Source organism: Terrapene carolina, unplaced genomic scaffold (genome assembly GCF_002925995.2).
Source record: "Terrapene carolina triunguis isolate 2854851 unplaced genomic scaffold, T_m_triunguis-2.0 Scaffold238, whole genome shotgun sequence".
In the NCBI taxonomy this organism is placed as follows: Eukaryota; Metazoa; Chordata; order Testudines; family Emydidae; genus Terrapene; species Terrapene triunguis.
Genome location: NW_020664589.1, coordinates 7,801,504 through 7,823,940, shown reverse-complemented (window position 1 = coordinate 7,823,940; position 22,437 = coordinate 7,801,504). Strand labels below are relative to the sequence as shown.

The 22,437-nt window shown below is 45.6% G+C and overlaps 1 protein-coding gene across 2 annotated transcripts in view; it reads right to left on the bottom strand.

Moving 5' to 3' along the window:
* Positions 1-22,437, bottom strand: part of NCS1 (neuronal calcium sensor 1) — a 109,979-nt gene extending 87,542 nt beyond the window's left edge. The window contains exons 1-2 of one of the 2 annotated variants that reach the window (XM_024193035.3): positions 22,386-22,437; positions 4,822-6,238 (exon numbers count right to left, since the gene is read on the bottom strand). In XM_024193035.3, coding sequence (XP_024048803.1) covers positions 4,822-4,885 — 64 coding nt within the window. In that variant the 5' untranslated portion in view covers positions 4,886-6,238; positions 22,386-22,437. Of the gene's footprint in view, positions 1-4,821; positions 6,239-13,675; positions 13,892-22,385 lie in introns of those variants that run through there. The other variant, XM_024193034.3, reaches the window with a different exon arrangement.

Genomic DNA, 22,437 nt, shown 5'->3' with positions numbered 1-22,437 from the left:
GGCCGGGGGGGGGGGGGGGGGGGGGGGGGAGCTGCTGCAGGGCTGGGGGCGCGCAAGGTGGAAGTTTTGCCTAGGGCGCGAAACTTCCTTGCACCAGCCCTGATAACACCACAGAACAGAGACACAACTTAAGGTACTTCGGCCCCAGTTCTGCAAAGCACTTAAGCATATGCTTATCTCCCATTGCAGCCAGTGAGACTTAAGCACATGCTTAAGTTAAGCACGTGCTTAAGTTCTATGCTGACTCAGGGCCTTTGCGAGGCTAAAGAGCAGAAAGCACTTACTTTGCAGCTCAGGCACTTATGTCCTCATGGGACAAAATACACAGCAGTGAAAATCTTCCTTCTAAGCTACCTCAACAGAGCACTGAGAGGCTTAATCAATTAATGATTATGAAGCACTTTAAGAAGCTGGGAAACACACTATGGAAGTGCAAAGATTTACATTATTTATTATTAATTATTATTATTATCATTCACTGTTGGCTTCTGCTGTATTCCCCTATGGGGCAACAGCCTGGCCTCCCAAGAAAGGTTAGATCTCTCTTTACATTTCATCTAGGCTCCAGTCAGGCTGGTTGCACTCTGACACTTCTCAGGGAGGCAATGAGCTTAAAGATGCCGAGAAGTAGCTAGACCTAGATCCTCAAAGGCATTAGGCACCTGCCTTCCACTGATTTCAATGGAGCTAGGTGCCCCAATACCTTTAAGGATATGGGTGCTTGTTACTGTTGAAAGTCTCACTAGTTGTCTATCTGCAGCTGTAGGTAACTAAACACCTTTAAAATCTGACTTCTAGTACTGTAAGTCCGTAGTATAACTGGCAATAGAACCCAGGAGTCCTGGTTCCTAGTCCTCCGCTCTGAGGGCGATATAGCACTGCCCCATATGCCTTCTTAACAATATAGCCCAATATTGAATAGAGAAAGTGCAGCATCAGGTTTCTGAGACACAGCCAAGCTTTACATTGTTATGTGCATCTATAGAATGTGTCTGTACTGATAACCTTGTACAGTAGAGCAATGGAGGATGGGCTCTATCGAGCAGTCGCTCAAATTAACAAAAACGAAAAGATTATTTTTAAAACCCCCACAAATACATGATGATGTAACAGAAGGAAATTCCATCTTGGGGTCTGGTGCTATAGCACTCAGACTACATATATATGGTTCCCAATGTCATGGGAACTACACAATGGAATCATAACCTCACAGTCAAGATTGGTTATCTATTATCAGACGCCTGTTACAGATACAGCCAGGGGACATCTATCTATATGTGTATCTCAATTCACAATATGACTTGGCCCATGCACTACGCTTCATAGATTCAAAGGTCAGAAGGACCATTGTGATCATCTATTCTGATTCCCTGTATCACACAGGCCACAGAACTTCCCCGAAATAATTCCTGTTTGAACTACAGCATGAGTTTTAGAAAAACATCCAATCTTGATTTAAAAATCGCCAGTGATGGAGAATCTACCATGACCTTTGGTAAATTGTTCCAATGATTAATTACCCTCACTGTTAAAAATGTACACCTTATTTCCAGGCTGAATTTGTTTAGCTTCAACTTCCAGCCACTGGATTTTGTTATATCTTTGTCAGATACATTAAAGAGCTCATTATCAAATATTTGTACCCCATGTAAAGTCACCCCTTAACCTTCTCTTTATTAAGCGAAGTAAGATAAAGTCTTGAGTCTCTCTCTATAAGGTATGCTTTAATCAGTCTCAGGGCTCTTCTCTGAACACTTTCCACTTTATCAACAGAGCAAACCTAAAGGCGATGGGCTCTATAGCATAATAGCTAGCCCAGTAGTTCTCTGCAGTAATGACCAAGGAGCTCAGGCAAAGGTTGTGGGTTCACATCCCACCATGGTTGCTTTTTTGCTATTAATTTTACCTGGGAGGTGCTCCAATACTGTGATGCTGGGCAGCAGCGTAAGACGGAATGATAAGGTGCAGGGAATTAGGCCAGGTAACGCTGAGCCCAGCGTGGAAGGGAGGGTTTTAGTCTCTTTGAGGAGCTGCTTACCATCTGACTGATCTAGGTATCCAGTGTTACTTCCCTAGGGTGAGAAAGGGGGCCTAGTAGACAGGGCATTGAATTCAGGAGATCAGGGTTCAACCCCCTCTTCAGGCAGAGACTATGTTTGTGTGTGTGACCTTGGGAAAGTCATTTTATCATCTCTGTGCCTCTGTTCTCCATTTGTAAATGGGGATAACAGCACTACTCTAACTCCCAAGGATCTGAGGATAGAATCTGAGGCACTCAAATACGAGGGGGATGAGGGCCATGTAAGTACCTAGATAGACAGGAAAGTGCTCGCTCTTCTTGACAACTGTGGCAAAGATGCAGGAACACTTAAGCTGAAATGATTATCACCAGAGGTGAGGCCTGGAATGATGAGAACTAGACAAACAGAGTCAAATTCTAGTTACACGGGTGCAGTTCTGCTGAAGTCAAGGAGGTCGTATTCATTTATCAGAGGAGAATTGGGGCCATGGGATCAAATTCTGAGTCTGGGCAGTTGGGCCTGCATGTTTTATATGCCCACTCCTGTACACGCAACCGGACTTCATCTGCACACATCCAGTTGGTGGCTGCATGCGCCTTGCTGCCCAATCTGCATGTGCAAATGTGAGTTTAGTACCTACAATAAAAGGTGCAGTGAGCTGCGTGTGAAAGAGCAGATGTGTAAAATCAGAGACCAGCTTGCAGCTAGCTGAAATGTGGCCCATAGTTTTTGATAGTGCTTGTCACTGGGCAGACTGACCAAAGCCAAGAGGTAGAGGGATTTTTTTTGATGGGGGAGGAGGAGCTGGGCACGCAGAAGAGAAAACTGGAGAGAAGAATAGTGATGACGCAATGACTGATTTAAAACAAATGACCCCTTGTTGGCCTCATCTAGCAATGGAAACATCCCTGTATGAATGACAATTTCACAATACTATTATACTTGTTCAGCATCTATTGTTGGCAAGACATAAGATATCATGATCCTCTGTCTGCCACATATTTCACCCTAGAGGGATCCACTGCTGTGTAAAGTGAAACTACAGAGGAGACAAAAAAAGATGTCAAGGTAGCCCAGTGTCTGGTACCACTCAGCCCGGAAGTTTGTGATGGTGCCGGATCATCTCGGAACCATCCCCATTTGTTCTGAAGGACAGAAATGGAGATGAGATTGTGTCACGGCAGACAAAAGTCAGCGTGCAGGCTTGGAAGCCTTTAATGACTTGCTCCAGTGCTCTATGTATCAGACTGCCCAGTGGATGTAGAGAGCAGCGCTGAATGATGGAGTTGTGCAATGCACCAGCGTGGCTCTGTTCCCTATGGGAGAACCTGCTGCATCCTAATCTATTGCCTTTTTGGGTAAGTGCTGCCGTGGGACTGCAGCAGTGACAGTGGAGAGAGAACTCCTGGGTCTGTTAGCTTTCGAGTGCTCTCCAGCTATGCAACAATAATACCTCCAACCTGTGCGCAGAGAAGCAGACTTGAACACAGCAGCCTTGGCTGTACCTTCCTGCTTTTCTTTAATACACCCTTAGAACTGATCTCAATAAGCAAAACAATCCAGCAGCTTGCAGTGTTAATAAGATTACACCAGCGATCCAAATGAAAAATCCACCCATTTAACAGAGCAGATCGTTAGGCTGATATTTAAGATTCCTGGAGAAAAAGAAGGAGCTTTCGGGTGTCTGACCCTTCACTGTGCTCCATAACACGGAGAAGATCCCTCTGCCTAATGAACCCAAACTTTGAAAGCTACAAATGGTAGAGACCTTACATTTAAAAATGCTTCTTGGTTCTGAAGTGGAGGTGGCAAGGAGGGGAGAAATGAAATGGGGTTCTCTCTGCGCACCAATGTATTGGTGACATTTCAGATTAGAGTCAGGAAGCCCCATAAAGGTCTGGAAACTGTGGATCCAGGTAAAGTGCACATCGAGTTAGCAAATGATGTCATATGGGGGAGGGGGACATTCCTTGACTGTGAGTTACTGGTTGCTTAAAGCTAGAGGGGAAAGTTTTTTAATGGGATGGGGTGTTCCCCTGGCTCCCTGCCCCTCCCATCCCCCCACCAATAAATCACTGTCTATATTCCTCTCTTTCCAGGCTAACCTCCTCTGAATTCTTGCAACCGAGCACAGCAGCGCTTGAGCACTCCATTAGGGGAATGATTAAGAAACTGTCAATGTTCTACAAAACCCAATGCTTGGAACTAAAAATAAACCAAGACACCAGGGGGGGTAGAGGGAAGGGAAAGAATTTCAGAACTCGGTGCAAATTCTCCAGCAAAGCAAAGATTGCAGCAATGTTTACCACTGAACAGTTTTTTCTGTCCCTCCCTTTCACACACCCCCACGGGAGATGTTTGGGGAAAAAGGGGGTGTTCTGCTCTCCTCGCCAACACTTCAGTGCATCGTGATGTCTGAATCACCAGGCTGAGCTTCTCTAGAAAGAAATACTTGCTTGTCTGGTGCTTCTCACTGAATAACGATACTATAGCGGGGGTTCTCCCTTCTGTGATGACCCCCTCAAATACCTGCCTTTTCTTTTGCTTTCTTTATCAGTGCAGCAGATTGTGCAAATGCTACACACCATGACACACTTACATATCCCTCCCCTCAACCTTTGCAGGTGCATGCATTCCTGTGACACAAACAGCACATGTGCAGCCCCCAAAGGCGAGCAGCAGGGCCCCATACGGAAAACCAACGGCCTCTTTTGATCTTGACCGGCTCCTACTCCATCCCTACCCCTAGTACGAGAGCAATCGGAAAGTTGCCTGATTGTAAGGGGGTTAGAATACTTACAGTAGGTCTTCCTGGTCAGCTCTTCCACAACTTCAGGCTTCAACTTGCTGTTGGATTTCCCCATTATTGCCCAGCAGCTCTTCCTCCAGATCACTCAGTACATCAATCACTGTATTGCCTGGTAACTCCCCCTCTTTCACTGAGGGGTCATCCGAAGGCTTGCCTTGACTTTAAAAACAATTCAAAATCACCTCGGGTTCTTCTGCCAATCTCCTCTCCTTCCTAGAACAATGTTTCTTTAAAAAACAAAAAAGCAGCAGCGGCAATGGAGTAAGGGGGAGAGGGAAGAATTGCTTTTGTTTTAGTGGTGCTCCAACCTTCTGGGAGACAGGATTTCAGTCCTGGAGGATTTTACCCCCCTCTTCAATTGAAGAATAACGCTAATCAACAGAATTGCTACATTACACTTGGGGAGAGGGCTTTGGGGTTCGGTTTTTTTACAGCGACCAGAGCTGTGGTTACATTTCAGGCATGGGTTCTCTTAATAAAAAATTAAACACTGCAGGTTGATTTGTTTTTCCTCCCCTGCCCTTGCTTGCACAGCCTGGTAAGGAAGGTTATTGTGCAGGATCTGTGTGTGTGTCTCTCTCTCTATCCTCCCGGTAGCTCTGTGGAGTGTTGCTGTTGTCGTCCCTGGTTACAGAACACCCTCCCCTCTTTCTTTCCCTGTGTAGCTTCAGCAGGCGAGGATTTGCTGCTGCCTGCTGCTCTGCTGATAAGGTGTTAACTGGAATCTGCCAGTCAGACAGCAGCAGGCCAATGTCTTATGTCTCCTTTTCTTGTCTCCTCACTTTCCTTTTAGATCAATCCTCTAAAAAAACCCACAACCCAATCACATTTTCATTCAAAACAACTCAATGGCTTCTTCTTTCTCTGCAGATGCACTGATTTCCTTCCTCTGGGGCCTGAAGAGAAAACGTTTGTTGTCTCTAACTTGGAGCTGAGTGTCTAATGGAGATCGGAGATTTCCCCACTCCCCTCTCTCCAAAGTGGTGTATTTATCTGAGATTCACAGAAGTTAGGGATGGAAGAAACTGATTGGGTCCTTCGATCCGCCCTCTGCCATTGAGGAATCTGCCTTTGTTTTATCGGAAAGTGGCAACGATATATTTGGCGCTATGTAATTAAATGGGATTATTATTGTCACTATACTGGTTTCTGCCTTGATGAAAAGTCCCGTTAATGAGATTTACTGCCTATAGCACTATAGCATTTGTTTGTTTTGAAGATCCATATTCCTTCTCCCAGATTCCTTTGCCTGTGTTCTTGAGACTGTTTCTCTTGATGTTTTCCTGGCACGTAATAATTTACAAAGAAATGACTTTTTGTGAATTTCGTAGATAACTCTAATGCGTTTGCTTGCTTTCTCTCCCTTGGGGGAATTTTATAGCGAGTATGCAGCCAGGGTAGCAGAAACCTGCAAGAAACAAAATAGATTTTCATCACTGACAGGTGGGTCTTTGTAAATCAATATTTTCCTTATCTCAAAGATAGAGCGTGCCCAGATTGGTGGAAACACCCGGCCTACCAAGCTGACTGTGTTGCAGATGATTAACATACATCCCATCTGACAACGTGTCTCTACTCCGCTTTCTACTTATGCTATTTATCTCCAAAGAGATCAAATAATGTACTGCAATCTATGAGTCTTGCTACAGTCATTTTTATCCGTGAAAGGGACTCTTTCCCCTCTGGAGCCAGTTAGAAACATAGATGTTGGCCCCTTCCCTCAAAGAGCCATGTGGAGTCTTTGATGTTAAAATTAGGACTTACTAAAGACAACATACTGAGCCATCACACATCAACCAGCTGATCACAGAGGTCGGAACATCACCGCCCCTTATGCACCAAACACATCAAGAGTGACCTCTCTGCACTAGACACCACATTAATATTATAACCCATAAGCAGGCAAAGATTCTGACCACCCAGCTAGTAACCTCAGTAACAAAGCACCTCCCTGCAGGCAGTTCCATTTCTTTAGGTGCACTGCTCGCTCAGGTTCAGGAGAGTGGTGAAGGAAGAAGAGCATTGATGGGGTTAAACCTGCCAAGGGAGAAGAAACCTACTGAAGTCGTGCCCTCTCCTGCCAATTTCCAGTGCTTGCTCTGCCTCTGACTTGTTCGATGACCTTAGGTAAGTCAGAGGGACCATCATTTGGAGAAGTGGCCTCTGATTTTTTTTGGTATGCTTCAATTTTTGGCACCCCTAACTTGGAGGTTTCACAGGTATTACTCAGCGCCCTCACAGGGCTCTCGTGAGGATTAATTCATTCATGTTTGTAAAGTGCAAATGGAGACGTGTTGAGACTTTTTGAAAATCTGACCCCAATCAACCTACCCATGGGCCATACAGAGAATCACTGACAGAGGTGGAAATACAGCCCAAGAGCTCATAACTTAGCCTAGGCCAGTGACCTTCAACCCTATTCCACCTGGAGCTAAAAACCATCCATGTTTTTTTGCCACAACCCACCCAACCCCACAATCCTTTGCAGCCAGGAAGGGGAAGAGTATCTTTGGATACAGACTGGCTAACCTAGTGAGGAGGGCTTTAAACTAGGTTTGATGGGGGCAGGAGACAAAAACCCACAGGTAAGTCAAAAACATGGAGACCTCGGAGGAGGGTCGAAATCGGGGGGGGGGAGCATGGGCCATTATAGCAGGGACAAGGGAGAGACAAGAGGGAACACAGAGGGGAAATCAAATCAGTATCTTAGAGGTCTGTACACTAATGCAAGAAGTATGGGGAATCAACAGGAAGAACTAGAAATGCTAGTGAATAAACACAACTATGACATAGCTGGCATCGCAGAGACTTGGTGGGATAATACGCATGACTGGAATATTGATATAGAAGGGTACAGCTTGCTCAGGAAGGACAGGCAGGGGAAAAAAGAGGAGGTGTTGCCTTGTGATTCAAAGATGTATATACTTGGATTGAGGCTGAGTTAGAAATTGGAGACAGACTTGTTGACTTATCTCTGGGTAAGGATAAAAGGGGTAAAAAACAAGGGTGATGTCATGGTAGGGATCTACTACAGACCACCTAACCAGGAAGAAGAGGTGGATGAGGCTTTTTTTAAACAGCTAACAAAATCATCCAAAGCACAGGACTTGGTGGTGATGGGGGACTTCAACTACCCAGACATCTGTTGGGAAAATAATACAGCAAGGCACAGATTATCCAACAAGTTCTTGGAATGTATTGGAGACAATTTTTTATTTCAGAAAGTGGAGAAAGCAACCAGGGGAGATGCTGTTTAGATTTGATTTTGACAAACAGGGAGGAACTTGTTGAGAATTTGAAAGTTGAAGGCAGCTTGGGTGAACGTGATCATGGTAATCATGAAATAATAGAGTTCACGATTCTAAGGAAAGGTAGGAGGGAAAACAGCACGATAAAGACAATGGATTTCAAGAAGGCAGACTTAGCAAACTCAGGGAGCTGGTAGGTAAGATCCCATGGAAAGCAAGTCTAAGGAGAAAAACAGTTCAAGAGAATTGGGAGCTTTTCAGAGACACTATTAAGGGCACAAGGGCAAACTATCCCACTGTGTAGGAAAGATAGGAAGTATGGCAAGAGACCACCCTGACTTACCCAGGAAATCTTCAGTGATCTGAAACTCAAAATAAGAGTCTTGCATAAAGTGAAAACTAGGACAAATTACAAAGGATGAATATAAACAAATAACACAAGTATGTAGGGACAAAATTAGAAAGGCCAATGCACAAAATGAGATTAAACTAGTTAGAGACATAAAGGGTAACAATAAAACTTTCCACACAAACATTAGAAGCAAGAGGAAGACCAAGGAAAGGGTAGGCCCTTTACTCAATGAGGTGGGAAAGACAATAACAGAAAATGGCAGAAGAGCTAAATGACGTTTTTGTTTCAGTTTTCACCAAAAAGTTTAGTAACAATTAGACGTCTAACATAGCGAATACCAGTGAAAATGAGGTAGGTTCAGAGGCTAAAATAGGGAAAGAACAAGTTTAAAATTACTTAGGCAAGTTAGATGTCTTCAAGTGGCCAGGGCCTGATGAAATACATCCTAGAATACTCAAGGAGCTGACTGAGGAGACAACTGAGCTATTAGCGATTATCTTTGAAAACTCATGGAAGACAGGAGAGATTCTAGAGGACTGGAAGATGACAAATATAGTGCCCATCTATAAAAAGGGGAATTACAGACCAGTCAGATTAATTTCAGTACCCGGAAAGATAAAGGAGCAAAGAACCAGGCAATCAATTTGCAAATATCTAGAAGATAATAAGGTGATAGCAGTCAGCATGGATTTGTCAAGAACAAATTGTGTCAAATCAACCTAATAGCTTCCTTTGACAGGGTAACAAGCTTTATGGAGGGGGAGAAGTGGTAGACGTGGTATATCTTGACTTTAGTAAGGCTTTTGATACTGTCTTTCATGACCTTCTCATAAACAAACTAGGTAAATACAGCCTAGAGAGAGCTACTATGAGATGGGTGCATAACTGGTTGGAAAACTGTTCCCAGAGAGTAGTTATCAGTGGTTCACAGTCATGCTGGAAGGACATATCAATGTCCTAAAGGGGTCAGTGCTGGATCTGGTTCTGTTCAATAACTCCATCAATGATTTAGATAATGGCACAGAGAACACACTTATAACATTTGCAGATCCTACCAATCTGGGAAGGGTTGTAAGTGCTTTGGAGGATAGGATTAAAATTAAAAATGATCTGGACAAACTGGATAAATGGTCTGAAGTAAATAGGATGAAATTCAATAAGAACAAATGTGAAGTACTCCACTTAGGAAGGAACAATCAATTGCACACATACAAAATGGGAAATGACTGCCTAGAAAGGACTACTGCGGAGAAGGATCTGGGGGTTATAGTGGATTGCAAGCTAAATATGAGTCAACAGTGTAACACTGTTGCAAAAAAAGCAAACATCATTCTAGGATGTATTAGCAGGAGAGTTGTAAGCAAGACACAAGGAGTAATTCTTCCACTCTAGTTTGCGCTGATAAGGCCTCAACTGGAGTATTGTGTCCAGTTCTGGGTGCCACATTTCAGGAAAGATGTGGACAAATTGGAGAAAGTCCAGAGAAGAGCAATAAAATGATTAAAGGTCTAGAAAACATGACCTATGAGGGAAGATTGAAAGAACTGGGTTTGTTTAGTCTGGAGAAGAAAAGACTGAGCGGGGACAGATAACAGTTTTCAAGTACATAAAAGGAGAAAGGAGAAAAATTGTTGTTGTTAACCTCTGAGGATAGGACAAGAAGCAATGGGCTTACATTGCAGCAAGGCAGGTTTAGGTTGGACATTAGGAAAGGTTTCCTGTCAGGGTTAAGCACTGGAACAAATTGCCTAGGGAGGTTTTGGAATCTCCATCATTGGCGATTTTTAAGAGCAGGTTAGACAAACACCTGTCAGGGATGGTCTAGTTATTGCATAGTCCTGCCTTGAGTGCAGGGGAAAGAACTAGATGACCTCTCGAGGTCCCTTCCAGTCCTACACTTCTATGATTGTATGAGACTGTAGCCAGGGAAAAAAAACAAAAAACACATGGCTGATGTTGGGTGCTGGGACTTGTGGAGCTAGCACTGGGTGTGAGGAGGTTACCCAGGCTTGGTGAGGGCCAAAGGAGAATTGGTCATACAGTCTCACAGTATATGAAAGCTCTGTGTATGTGCTAATTATCTCTAGTGCTCCACTGCTGCTTATCTTCTCTCCTACCTTGTATTTTAAATCCTGCCTGGGCTGTCCGGACATGCCTTTACTCCTCAAATATCAGCAACTGCTGAGGGAAATAATAGACACTTTAAATAATAAAGTAAAGGCTGTTCTGTAACCCTGCAAAGAGTATAGTGCAAATTGTGTGTGTGTTTATAAGGAACAGGGTGGGTGGGGGTGGGCAAGCGTGGATTACAGTACACACATGGTATGTTTCTTTACTAGTGAAGACTGCCACAGTCAATTGTCCAGGGACATATTCCCTACAGCAGACATTTCTAAAATACATAATCCTCTATTAGCAAACCTTCCACAAACAAGCTCATTAAGGCAGCAAAGTTTAAAAACACAGCAGCATCCTTTATCAACACATCCCCAGCCTGGGCAACAAAAGGCTGACGGTAATATACCGCTACGAGACAAAAGAAAGGAGGCACAAATTCTCCTCTCTTATGCACGAGTGTCAACAGGAATAAGCCCACTGACTTCCAGTGAGTTACTAGGGATTTACATCATCGACCCAGAGACTTTAAGGCCAGAAGGGGCCATCATGCTCATCTAGTCTGACCTCCTGCACATCACAGGCCACAAAACCTCACCCACCCACTCCGGTAACAGGCCCATAGCCTCTGGTTGAGTTACTGGTGTAAGTATGAAGGGGGGGGGGGAAGTCCTCAAATCTTAATTTAAAGACTTCATGGTACAGAGAATCCAGCATATCTGAGAGCAGAACGTGGCAAGAGTCTGTTCTCTTCTAGATGCTACCTAGATTGTAATCCCCTTGGGGCTGAGGCCATCTTTTTGTTGAGTTTGTACAGCACCTAGCACAGTGGAGCCTGGTCTATGCCTAGGGCCCCTAGGCACTATGGTAGGGCAAGTAATAATAAAATAATAATAGGGTGGTAGTGAGGCATGCTAGCCTCATAGGCCCCTACACTAGTAAGAGGAAGCCTGGGGGTAAGGCACGGACTGGGACTCTGGAACACTGGGTTCAATTCCTAGCTCTTCCACAAAATTCCCTGTGGGACCTTGGGCAAGGCAATTTCTTTGTGCCTCAGTTTCCCATCTGCAAGATGCAAATAGCAATACTTCCACTTTGCTTATTTACATTGTAAGCTCTTTGGCGCAGAGACTGTCTCTTGCTGTTTATGTACAGCACCAGCACAAGGGTCCCCCCCTCTCCGGGGAGGCCTCAAGAAGCTACTGTAAAATAAGCAACACCATCCCAGCCTAATCATTTTAGTACAAAGCTCTGCTGCTGAGAAACGGATGTTAACAGGATTCAATTAAATTTAAAATCCTACCCTGCCTATGCCACAGAAAACACTATAAAGAAGCTGAGATCACTTGGTGAAAGGATAAAAGTAATCAGAAAAAAGCTAGTCAATTTCTCTCCCTAATTACTGACATTGGCTTTATTCCTTCCTTGGTAAGTAAAAAGGTAGTGGGGTGTTGGCAAGGATGGAATGTTATTTCCAAAGATACAAAGACACAAGTTGCTTCGGGCAGGCTGGCTTAAAATCAGAATGGGACGAAAGAATTCTAACTAAACATGAAGCATGCAGAGAGTATCTGTACATGAATGAAATATTAAGGTAATTTCCTTACAGAGGAAGGCCAGCACTTGAATGCAGCTTTGCTTCATGAACTCCCCTATGTCTCCCTTCTGAGATATACATTACCATCCTGGGCAGCTCTCTTTATCACATAGCTAGCTACTGCAGTACAGTCCTGCAGTGTAATCAGCAACAACCTTGGGTACTCTTGCAGCAGGGTAACAACAGACACAGCATGCCACAAAGGATATTAAGTCTCAAGACTCAGAACTAGCTTTTCCATTAACCAACTGTTTGTGTCCTGAGTTTATACACCTTCTGTTCACCATACTGCAATCTGCTGCCATGGAAATGATTATTCATTCAACTATATTCATTATTCTATCATCCTCGTGATCAAACAAGGCTGGCAGGGAGAAAGTTCATGCATAAATAAAAAGCACTGAAGGGGTTTAGAGTATGCTCTATTATTACTGGAAGAACTGTGAAATGTGTAGATCTGGTGTACAGTAAAATCTGTTTCTATAACAAACTCTCCCCCCCCCCCCTTGGGTATTTATTTTAATGGGTTTAATAGAATTACTGAATTCTCTTTAATCGGTACCCAGCAAGTCTATTAACTTCAGAAACGCATTCTTCGTTACAGGTGGGATAACCACTCTGCAGTCAAGGATGATTTAATAAGCACCTTTATTTGCCTTCGTGAGTCTTTTTTTTTTTTTTTAATTTAAGACTTCATTGTCATTTTATTATGATGATTATAGTCACTTCATCAAATATTGTTGGAGCTATGTGGCAACATTTGATTATCCACCCTTTGTACGTTCCAGTCACTTACTTCGCAAGGCAAATGTTCTCCTCTTCCCCTTTCTTTGCGTATGTACATATATATTTAAACAAAAGAGAGTGGAAAATATAAACCCAAAGAAGCCTGACACTGTTCCAGCCCCTGCTAGCAGCAGTGTTCTCCTAATCAAATGACAACGGGTATGTTCTGTGCATGGCCAGCATCCACAATAACACGATGCTTTGTAACATGTAAATATCCCATGTGTCCCAAGTTGTTAGTATTATTGTTGTTTGCAGCAGAGCCTAAAGGGCGCAGCTGAGATCAGGGCCGCATTGTGCTAGGTTCTGTACATACATAGAATAAGAGCCAATCCCTTCCAGGAATAAAACCCAAGTCCCCCTGTGTCCCAATCCGGTTTCTTAACCACAAAACCATCCTTCCTTTCCAAGAGGCATTGCTAAAAAGCTATCAGTATTTGCAAGGCACAAACAGTGACCACGGCCACAGGCGCACACCTGGTTTTTTATCAGGGGGTAGCCGTGTTAGTCTGTATCTACAAAAACAACAAGGAGTCTGGTGGCACCTTAAAGACTAACAGATTTATTTGGGCATAAGCTTTCGTGGGTAAAAACCTCACTTTGCATAGAGTGAAAGTTTTTTTGTTTCTAACGCCCCTAACCCCATGGGACGGGAAGACCTTTTTGGAGAGCCGGAGGGTGTAACATGGTAGGAATTTCGATACAGGAATTGGGGCTGTCCCTATTAAGGAAGCAGAGGTGGCAAACCCGGGAGGGCCTGGCTCCTGTCTTCTCCTGGGTGACAGACGCAGCCTTCGAAGCATCCTGCTGGAGGAGTTTCTCCCATTTAAAGGCAACTTCCCCCACAGGCAACCTCATGTCTCCCTCTTCTCCAGGCATCTGCAGAGGCTGGGGCGACGCGCAGGGACTTATCTGGGCATCTCGCTGCGTCCCAGGGGAGGGCGCCTGCCTGCCCCCAGCCTCCCCCGGTGCCGTCAGAGCGGATCGCGGCCCCCGGGCCGCTCCTGGGAGGCTGGTCCTGCGGCGCAGGGGCTCGCAGGCAGCGAGGGGGGGATTCCCGCCGCTGGGGGCCCCGTGCGGCCCGGGCCGGGCTGCTCGCACCTCTCCACTCCCGCCCGGGCCCGGGGCGCTGTGCCAGGCAAAGCCCCCCGCGCCGGGGCCGGGGCCCCGCAGGCCACGCCGGGGAGGGGACGGTGCCGCGCTGAGCCGCCCCCGGCCCGGCCACTCCCCCGCTCCCCTACTCACCGGCAGGCTCCGCTCCGCTCCGCCGCGCTCGCCGCCCGGGCCTCGGCCCAGCCCCGCTCCGCCCGGCGCGTCTCTCCTCCTCCCGCTCCTGCCGCAGGGATGCGGAGCCCGGGGCGCTCGGGGGCCGCTCAGCGGGCGGCGGGGTCAGGGACACGCGTGGGCCCAGCACAGCCGTGACCGCCGCGGGGGGCGCACGCGGGGACCCTCACGATCCCATAGGGGGTGGGGGCGAAGGGGTGACGGTCGAGGCCTGGTTGGGAAGCGGGGGGGGCCACCTCCACTGTCCCTCAAGCCCCTGTCACCCAGGGGCTGAACGTGGTGACTGTGACCCGGACCAGTGCTTCCCAGCCAGGGGTCCGGGGCCTGGTAGGGGGGGCCGCAGACAGGTTTCAGGGGAACCGCCAAGCATGGCCGGTGTTAGACTCGCTACAGCCCAGGGCAGAAAGCCAAAGCCCCGCTGCACAGGATTGCAGCCCAGAGCCCCCAAAGCATGAGCAACTTAGCTTCCTGAGGCCCCCTGTGGCGTGGGGCCCCGGGCAATTGCTCTGCTTACTACCCCTTAATGCCAGCCCTGACTTTTATATGCAGAAAACCAGTTGTTGTGGCACAGGTGGGCCGTGGAGTTTTTATAGCATGTTGGGGGGGGGGGTATTCTGAAAGAAAAAGGTTGAGAACCCCTGACCCAGACATACTCAGGCAGGTATGTTACCGGTGTCCAGCCCTCCTCTCAGTGTTTCACCGGAGGGGGTTGTGCCGTGGCTTCTGCTGAAAGCTAAGCACTGGCTGAATGCCATGGTTATTGCGAGAGGGTTGTATGGGAACTAGGGTAAGAGATCTGCAAAATGTAGAATATTAGGGTGCGAAACAGTTGAAGCAACCTGGTCACCTGAGGTGAGACGGGGTTTCAGGGCTAACTCAATCAGCGCTGAGAACAATCCACAGCACTTCGTGCAGTGGCTGGACCAGCCACTTACAAAGACAAATGAACCCCAGCATTGTTTTTCTGAAGAGGGGCCCCTTGAGCTGAGAGACAATAATAGTCTGTAACTGTGTAAGAGCAGAAGAAGTGACACAAGTTGTTACCCATGACTGAGGAGAAACTGCCAGTGTGGGTGTGTCTGAACTGGACTAGTGTAGTGCTGTAAAGATTGACCAATGGGTAAGAGAAATACCTCATGTAGCAGCCAATTTGACACCCAGGGCATCTCTCCAGCACTGTAATCTCTATTGATTCCCTGTTGGTTTCTGGGTGGAGTTCAAGGGGTTGTTTTTTACCTGTGATGCCTATCAGAGACCACCTTTTTCCACGCCGTACAGCCGTAGTCAGCAGAGCTGCTGGAGTTGCCTTGGCATTGCTGTTATCCAAAGGGGAATTAAGGCACAGAGAGCCCAACAATACACAGGGAGGCTGTGGCAGTGCATAGCACTAAATGTGGGGTACCAGATTACTGCTCTAACCACTGCACCATCTTTCCTCTTCAGGCTGTAGGACAGATGCTACTGCCCATCTGAGTTCAGGGAGTACATTCTCCCATAATATTCCACTTCAGCAGACTGAGCATTGGGCAGGGTATGCAAATATCTTATGCTGAAGCAAATGATCTAGGTCTTGAGACTGCCCCACAACGTGGGACACTGGACATGATACTGTTGGCCCTTCCTGTACAGCGTCTTCCTCACTTGCAGTGTAGTGGCCTGCCCTGGTTCAGACATGGATGGTTAGAGTGGGTATGATCCTCTCTAGCCTAATTCAGATTGTAAACACACTAGGACAGAGACAGTGTCTTCCTCTGTTTTGCACAGCGCTGAACAGGCAAGTGAGAAATCCCCTCACCACCCTGAGTAAGAAAATTCTCCTGGCTAGCAGGGGCAGAGGCTGTGCCACCTTCTCTGTCAGTGTGGTACCAAGCACATGGACATCACTCAGTGATCACTCTGCGTACATACTTGGAGAGCGTGATCCTTGTGGCGGAGATAACAGAGGCCAAAAGGCATCAGGCTCAGGCAGTATATGTTGCCAGACCTGCCTGCCCATCTTCTTACCATCATTGTTCTGTGGCACTGCACAGCTGATTTTGCCAGTTTCCACCACCTCCTGTAGCAGCCCAGGGAAATGTGAATTAGTTTCTCCTAGCTACAAGTGGAGACAAAAATATATATAAGTTTTAGGGCTGTCAGATTAAAAAAATTAATCGCGATTAATCGTGCAATTAAAAAAATTAATCGCATGATTAATCGTGCTGTTAAACAATAACAGAATACTATTTATTAGGGCTGTCAAGCGATTAAAAATGATTAATCGCACTGTTAAACAATAATAGAATACCATTTAAATATTTTTGGATGTTTTCTACATTTTCAAATATATCGATTTCAATTACAACACAGAATACAAAGTGCACAGTGCTCACTTTATATTTATTTTTGATAATTATTTGCACTGTAAAAAACAAAAGATACAGTATCTTTCAATTCACCTCATACAAGTACTGTAGTGCAATCTCTTTGTTGTGAAAGTACAATTTAGAAATGTAGATTTTTTTTTTGTTATATAACTGCACTCCAAAACAAAACAATGTGATGAATTGAAAAACACTGTTTCTTTTGTTTATCATTTTTAGTGCCAATATTTGTAATCAAAAATAATATACTCTGATTTCAATTACAACACAATACAATATATATGAAAATGTAGAAAAACATCCAAAATAATACATTTCAATTGGTATTCTATTGTTTAACAGTGCAATTAAAACTGCAATTAATCATGATTAATTTTTTTTAGTTAATCATGTGAGTTAACTGTGATTAAATAGTAAAATAAAATAAAAAATTTTGTGCCATTGTGTGCATAGCAGGGGTGCTTGTGGGTTGTATAGCTATTGCGGGGACAGATTCTGCAACCCGCACTCGTTAAATACCCCTATTGACCGTGAAGAGCACCATACTTCAGCCATAGACTCCTTTCACCTCCAGTGCACCTGCTCAAGGAGTAATGAGTATCAGAATCTCGGCCTTGGAGACTTCCCTAGCTAGAAAACTGACTATCTCCTCTTTCCTTGCCAGGAACTCACACAGTGGGGCACATCCAGCATTTCTGTCATTTGCCTGTCCTGGGGAAAAGCATCTTTGCAAGAGTTTTCTTCCTTCTCAACATACAGGCAGCTGCCACAAGGGTAGGCATCTGGCCAGGGGGACCATGTGTGTGAATGTGATGCTCCTCAGGGCTGTGAGTTAGCTTGTTGGCACCTGCCTCCTGCGCAAGGGGGGGGTCTTGCCTTTACCAGCTGGGTGTTAGCTCACTAATACAACCAGCTTGTCAGCTGCTCAAGTACTCTCCTCTTGGCTACACCAGCCCTGATTTGGCCCCTAAGTCCCAGGGGAACACTTTGAAGGGACATCGAGCCCTGATCACTGAATACCCATAGAAATCCCAGATCCACCATTCCCAAAGTAACAGCTGACCCCAAGTTACCAAGTGTAGGCCCTAGTTCATGTTTATGATTTTGTTTGGTATTTAGCCATTTGTTTCCATCACTCGCACTTGTTTCTATTGAAATCTCTATTTTTTCTTAAGTAAAATTTCCTTTTTTTTTTGTAATCAAACTCAAGTTCCCAGTTTTACAGTAGCCCATCACTCCTGTATCACACACAGCACTTGAGTTTGGTTACAATCAAACAAAAGGAAAATTTACTTTAAAAACATTACAGATTTAAATAGAAACAAGTGTGAGTGATGGAAACAAATAGCTAAATACCAAACAAAATCATAAACATGAACTAGGGCCTACACTTAATAGGCACCTTTCCTGTCTAAGAGTAGATTCTTACCCCAAAATTCAGGCGTTCGCAGCATTTGCCAGCCCTAATAAGGCCTGGTCTACACTGGGGAGGGGGTGTCGATGTAAGATACGGAACTTCAGCTACTGGAATACCGTAGCTGAAGTTGACATATCTTATTCCGACTTACCTCCCGTCCTCATGGCGCGGGATCGACAGCCGCGGCTCCCCCATCGACTCTGCTACCGCCGCTCGCCCTGGTGGAGTTCCGGAGTTGACAAGGAGTGCATTCGGGGATCGATATATCGCGTCTTAACAAGACGCGATATATCGATCCCCAATAAATCGATCGCTACCCGCCGATATGGCGGGTAGTCTGGACGTACCTAAGGAGCTAAGATCAATCTTTCATGAATCAGCCCCACTCATCACCTTCTTAGTGAATGGATCCAGGGTGTCTTTCTCCACCCTGTGATATACTGAATCAGTCTTCTGTCTTGATTCACAAACCAGGTGGTCCCCTCACTGCCGTATTGTCCTTTTCATTTCCAGGTTTTCCATTGATTGTTCTGGGGTGGTGCAAAGGTGGACAATTGTGGACGTTACATAATTGGCTACCCTGAGAGGGGTGACAACTCCCTCTTCGTGAATGGGGCATCACCGAGACAATTATTCTCTGATGACTCACTTTCACTCTGAGACCATGAGGACATCACTTTTAATATAGATACATTACTCCTTAAATATTACCCATACACACATCTCGCAATGATTAGGAGTACTGATAAGTTACAAGCTTTAAATTAAATTAAATAAATTAATGGAGATATTCTATCTCCTAGAACTGGAAGAAGGTCATTGAGTCCAGCCCCCTGCCTTCACTAGCAGGACCAAGTACTGATTTTGCCCTAGATCCCTAAGTGGCTCCCCTCAAGGATTGAACTCACAACCCTGGGTTTAGCAGGCCAATACTCAAACCACTGAGCTATCCCTCCCCCCTACCTTTCAGTACAGATCTCACCCTTTATGGATAAACACCATGAAAGCAGCACACTAGGTGTCATGAGTGTGTCAGGTCTGCGACAGGACTTGCTTGCAAAGAACAGTGAACTCTTTGCCAGCTGGCACAAATGGGCCTCCCTGTCACAGTCAAATGAATTCACTGACTAAAAAAAAAAAAAAATAAGAAGTGTCTATTTTAAGATAGTAATGATCTGACTCAAGCTGACAAAAGCCAAGGAAATTCTTGGCACCCTTAGAGGAGAACCTAAGCGTGGCAGTGCCAGGGAGAGCAAACACCCTTGCTGTCTTCGGAAAAGGCCCCTCCAGGTCAGGGCACCATGAAGAACGTTGCAAATGCACTGCCCCTGTGGCATCAGTTCGGTGGATGAAGAAAGGCCTCCAGTCTGCAGGGCTGTCGCTCTAGCACAGTGGTTCTCAAGCTGCGGCCCACAGGCCACTTGCGGCCCAATCAGCACACAGCTGCGGCCCATGTGACATCCTCAGGGCCATACGGGTAGCATTGGATGTGGCCCACATAACACATTGCGGGCTGCATATGTGGCCCACAATAGGAACTAGGTTGAGAACCACTGCTCTAGCACCTGCCTAGCAGGAGCTTGCTGGAGCAGTGAATGAATTGTGCTTTGTGTGCACATCATATGTTCAAATCCTCTTACATAAGTAGTGAAAATCCTGCCACCTTCACAGAAATAACAACATTCAGGAGGCCAGGAAAATTCTACTGCTGTGAGCCAAATGAATCCCTGGTGTAACAGGCTTCAGTGAAGTTATCCCAGGGATGAATTTGGTCAATCCTGCGTGTGTGACCACCTGTTCTCCTCTGGCTTGCCATTCAGGGATCTCTACGCATACTGGGATCTCAGAGAGGGGCTGTGATTCAGAGGCAGAACAAGGTCGATTAGGGATAGCATTGGCAGCCGTAACTCTGACTCCAGTGTTTTTTGGCTATCATAAGGCGGACGCTTGAAGCCGTTTCAGACTGGACATGACGTGAACGGAACTGCTGTTGCTTTCCTCCAATGTCACATCGACGCAAAGTCAAAATGCTCTGTAAAGTCCTGGCAGAAGGTTGGCATGGTCATTGTTTTGATGGCCGACCTATAACCAGCCAAGTCACAAAGCCCTCGGAAATCAGGATTTAGAACTTAAAACACAGAGAGACTCTGAACTCCACCTGGCCTGCTGGGTGTTACTCTTATAAATGAATTCTACGTAACATGGAATTTCCACTTATATGTGCTGTGTGGCTTCAGGTGAGGAGTGATGGCATACCACAGACCAGCAGCGAGGCCAGGGGTCCTGGCTTTCTTTCCCCAGGCTGTGGGACTATAAGCGTCAAACCGTGGGCAAGGATAAGCAAAGCGGCGGAAGTGAACATGACTTTATAAGGCTGAACACACAGTGATATGCGAAAAGCAGATGTGCAGATGGTGTGGTAAGTGCTAATATTCAATACACTATTAATTTCTCTTGTTAAATTCCAGTATGTTTTTTAAAGATGATATCCTCTCCAGGGCCTCTGGGGCACTAATTATTATGCTAATATGTAAACCTTGAGAAGGCTGGCTGTTGTGAACTAATCAGCCCCTCTCCTGTTTACTTGTTTGTGTATTAAACACTGTAGCTAAGGCACAGCAAAGCAAAGGGGAGGTAATGGCCTCCATCGAATTTTAAATCTTCTGGGATCACAACTGGGAAACCGCTCTCCTCTGGGCCCCCCAGGGGTTCTTCTTGAAGCAGAGGATCCTCAGCTTATTCCAGCTGCTTTGAGCCTCCCAAGTGGGCTTCAAGCTAGAGGTCATTTCTAACTGGACAGCGCATTTGTTATGACAGTGGCCCCAATTTAAAGACTGAATGTTGCAGAGTTGTGTCTGCACTAACTGGGTTAGGGCTGTTAGCTATGCAACAAGCAGTTGTTTGTTATAGCACAGCCATTACGCTCAGGTCACTGGGCCATTCAGGATCGATGGAAGATTTGGAGAAATTGATTTCTCTTTTCTTCGAAATGTCTCAGTGCAGGGGTGAGATGAGGCGTTGTAGTCATTACCAGGAAGAACGCTCCAAGGGGACACAGGGCCGCTAATGGCAGGTTGCAAGGAAAATCTTTCAACGAAAGAAAGGTTGCTTGCGCCAGAAAGCGGCCCTTGGTATGAAGCAAAGGCAGTGGCATGTAGGTTAACAGCAGAGAAACAGCATGTTTTTTAATGTGCGACTCTAGGGCAAGTGAAAGGTACCAGGTTGCCAGCCCTGGGTGGATATACCCTCTGCTTATGCAGCATCTAAGCTTTCCAACCAAAATATCTCAGGTCCAATAAACAAGACCTGAGAATGATAGCTCGGTCCCTGCATCCCATTCTGTCCTTAGTCAAGGGTGCTCCTAAAACAGAGTCTGACCCTCAAGCACAATTGTGCTGGCAGTTTTCATGCTATGAACTAGATTGAAACCAGTTGATTTCAATGGATTACTTATGAGTCACATTCACATTTCAGCTCCCCGGAGCTTGTCTACTTCACACACTCCACATGCTGTCAGCGCTGCAAATAAAACAGGCTAACAGTGGGCAAGTAGGAATAGTCACTACTGATCTAGTGTGATTTTAAAAGGACAGCATAGACAGAAAGAACTCTTTCCCAAGCCTCATATTGAAAACACATCCAAGCTTTATGAACAAATCCATTTTCTGCAGAGGTCTCTGTCCATCTTAGAACTTTCCATCCTCATGTAAAAGACTGAATTAAAAAATCTGCACCTATTTTCCAGATCGCTGTAGGACCATGCCAGGCGTGGTTGTAGCCTCCCATAAGGCTGCTGTGATTCATGACAATAGGCAGGCATTCTAGAATCATTAAGTCCCAGCAGCTATTTCTGTTTAGCTTTTGCAGCAGCAGTTAAAGTCCCTTACTTATCAGGAATACAGATTAGAGAACACAGGCTGCAAGCATCACTTTCCTTCCTCAAAGTGATGGCTTTCTAGGTGGCAGCTGAGCTGGTGCCATGTGTGCCTGAGAGAGAGAAATAGGGTTCGACAGTAAAATAGTGGATTTGATATTTTTAAAAGATGGTAATTAGCGATGGGAATGACTGAATCAGGCATCTAGTCCAGTCCACGGCCAGTGTGGGATTGCTCCCTACGGTATATTTAGTAGCAAGTTGTCCAGTCAAGTACTAATTACCCGAAGCAAGAGAGATTTCTGTTTCACCAGGGAGGCTGTTCTGCAGACTGGCAGATCTCACTGGTAGAAAGCGTCTAACATTTATTTTTTCCTTTTCTCTATTTCATCCCATTATTCTGCATTCTAGGGCCTTGGACCACCCCAATTAATTCCCGTCACTGCTTGCTGTTTATGCCAGCCAAGCATGTTGTAGAGCATTACATCTCCTTCTCGGCTCCCTTTAGTCATTACTTACCCAAGCCTCCACAGCTTTAATTCTTTTAATCTTCCATCAGAGGCCAATTCCC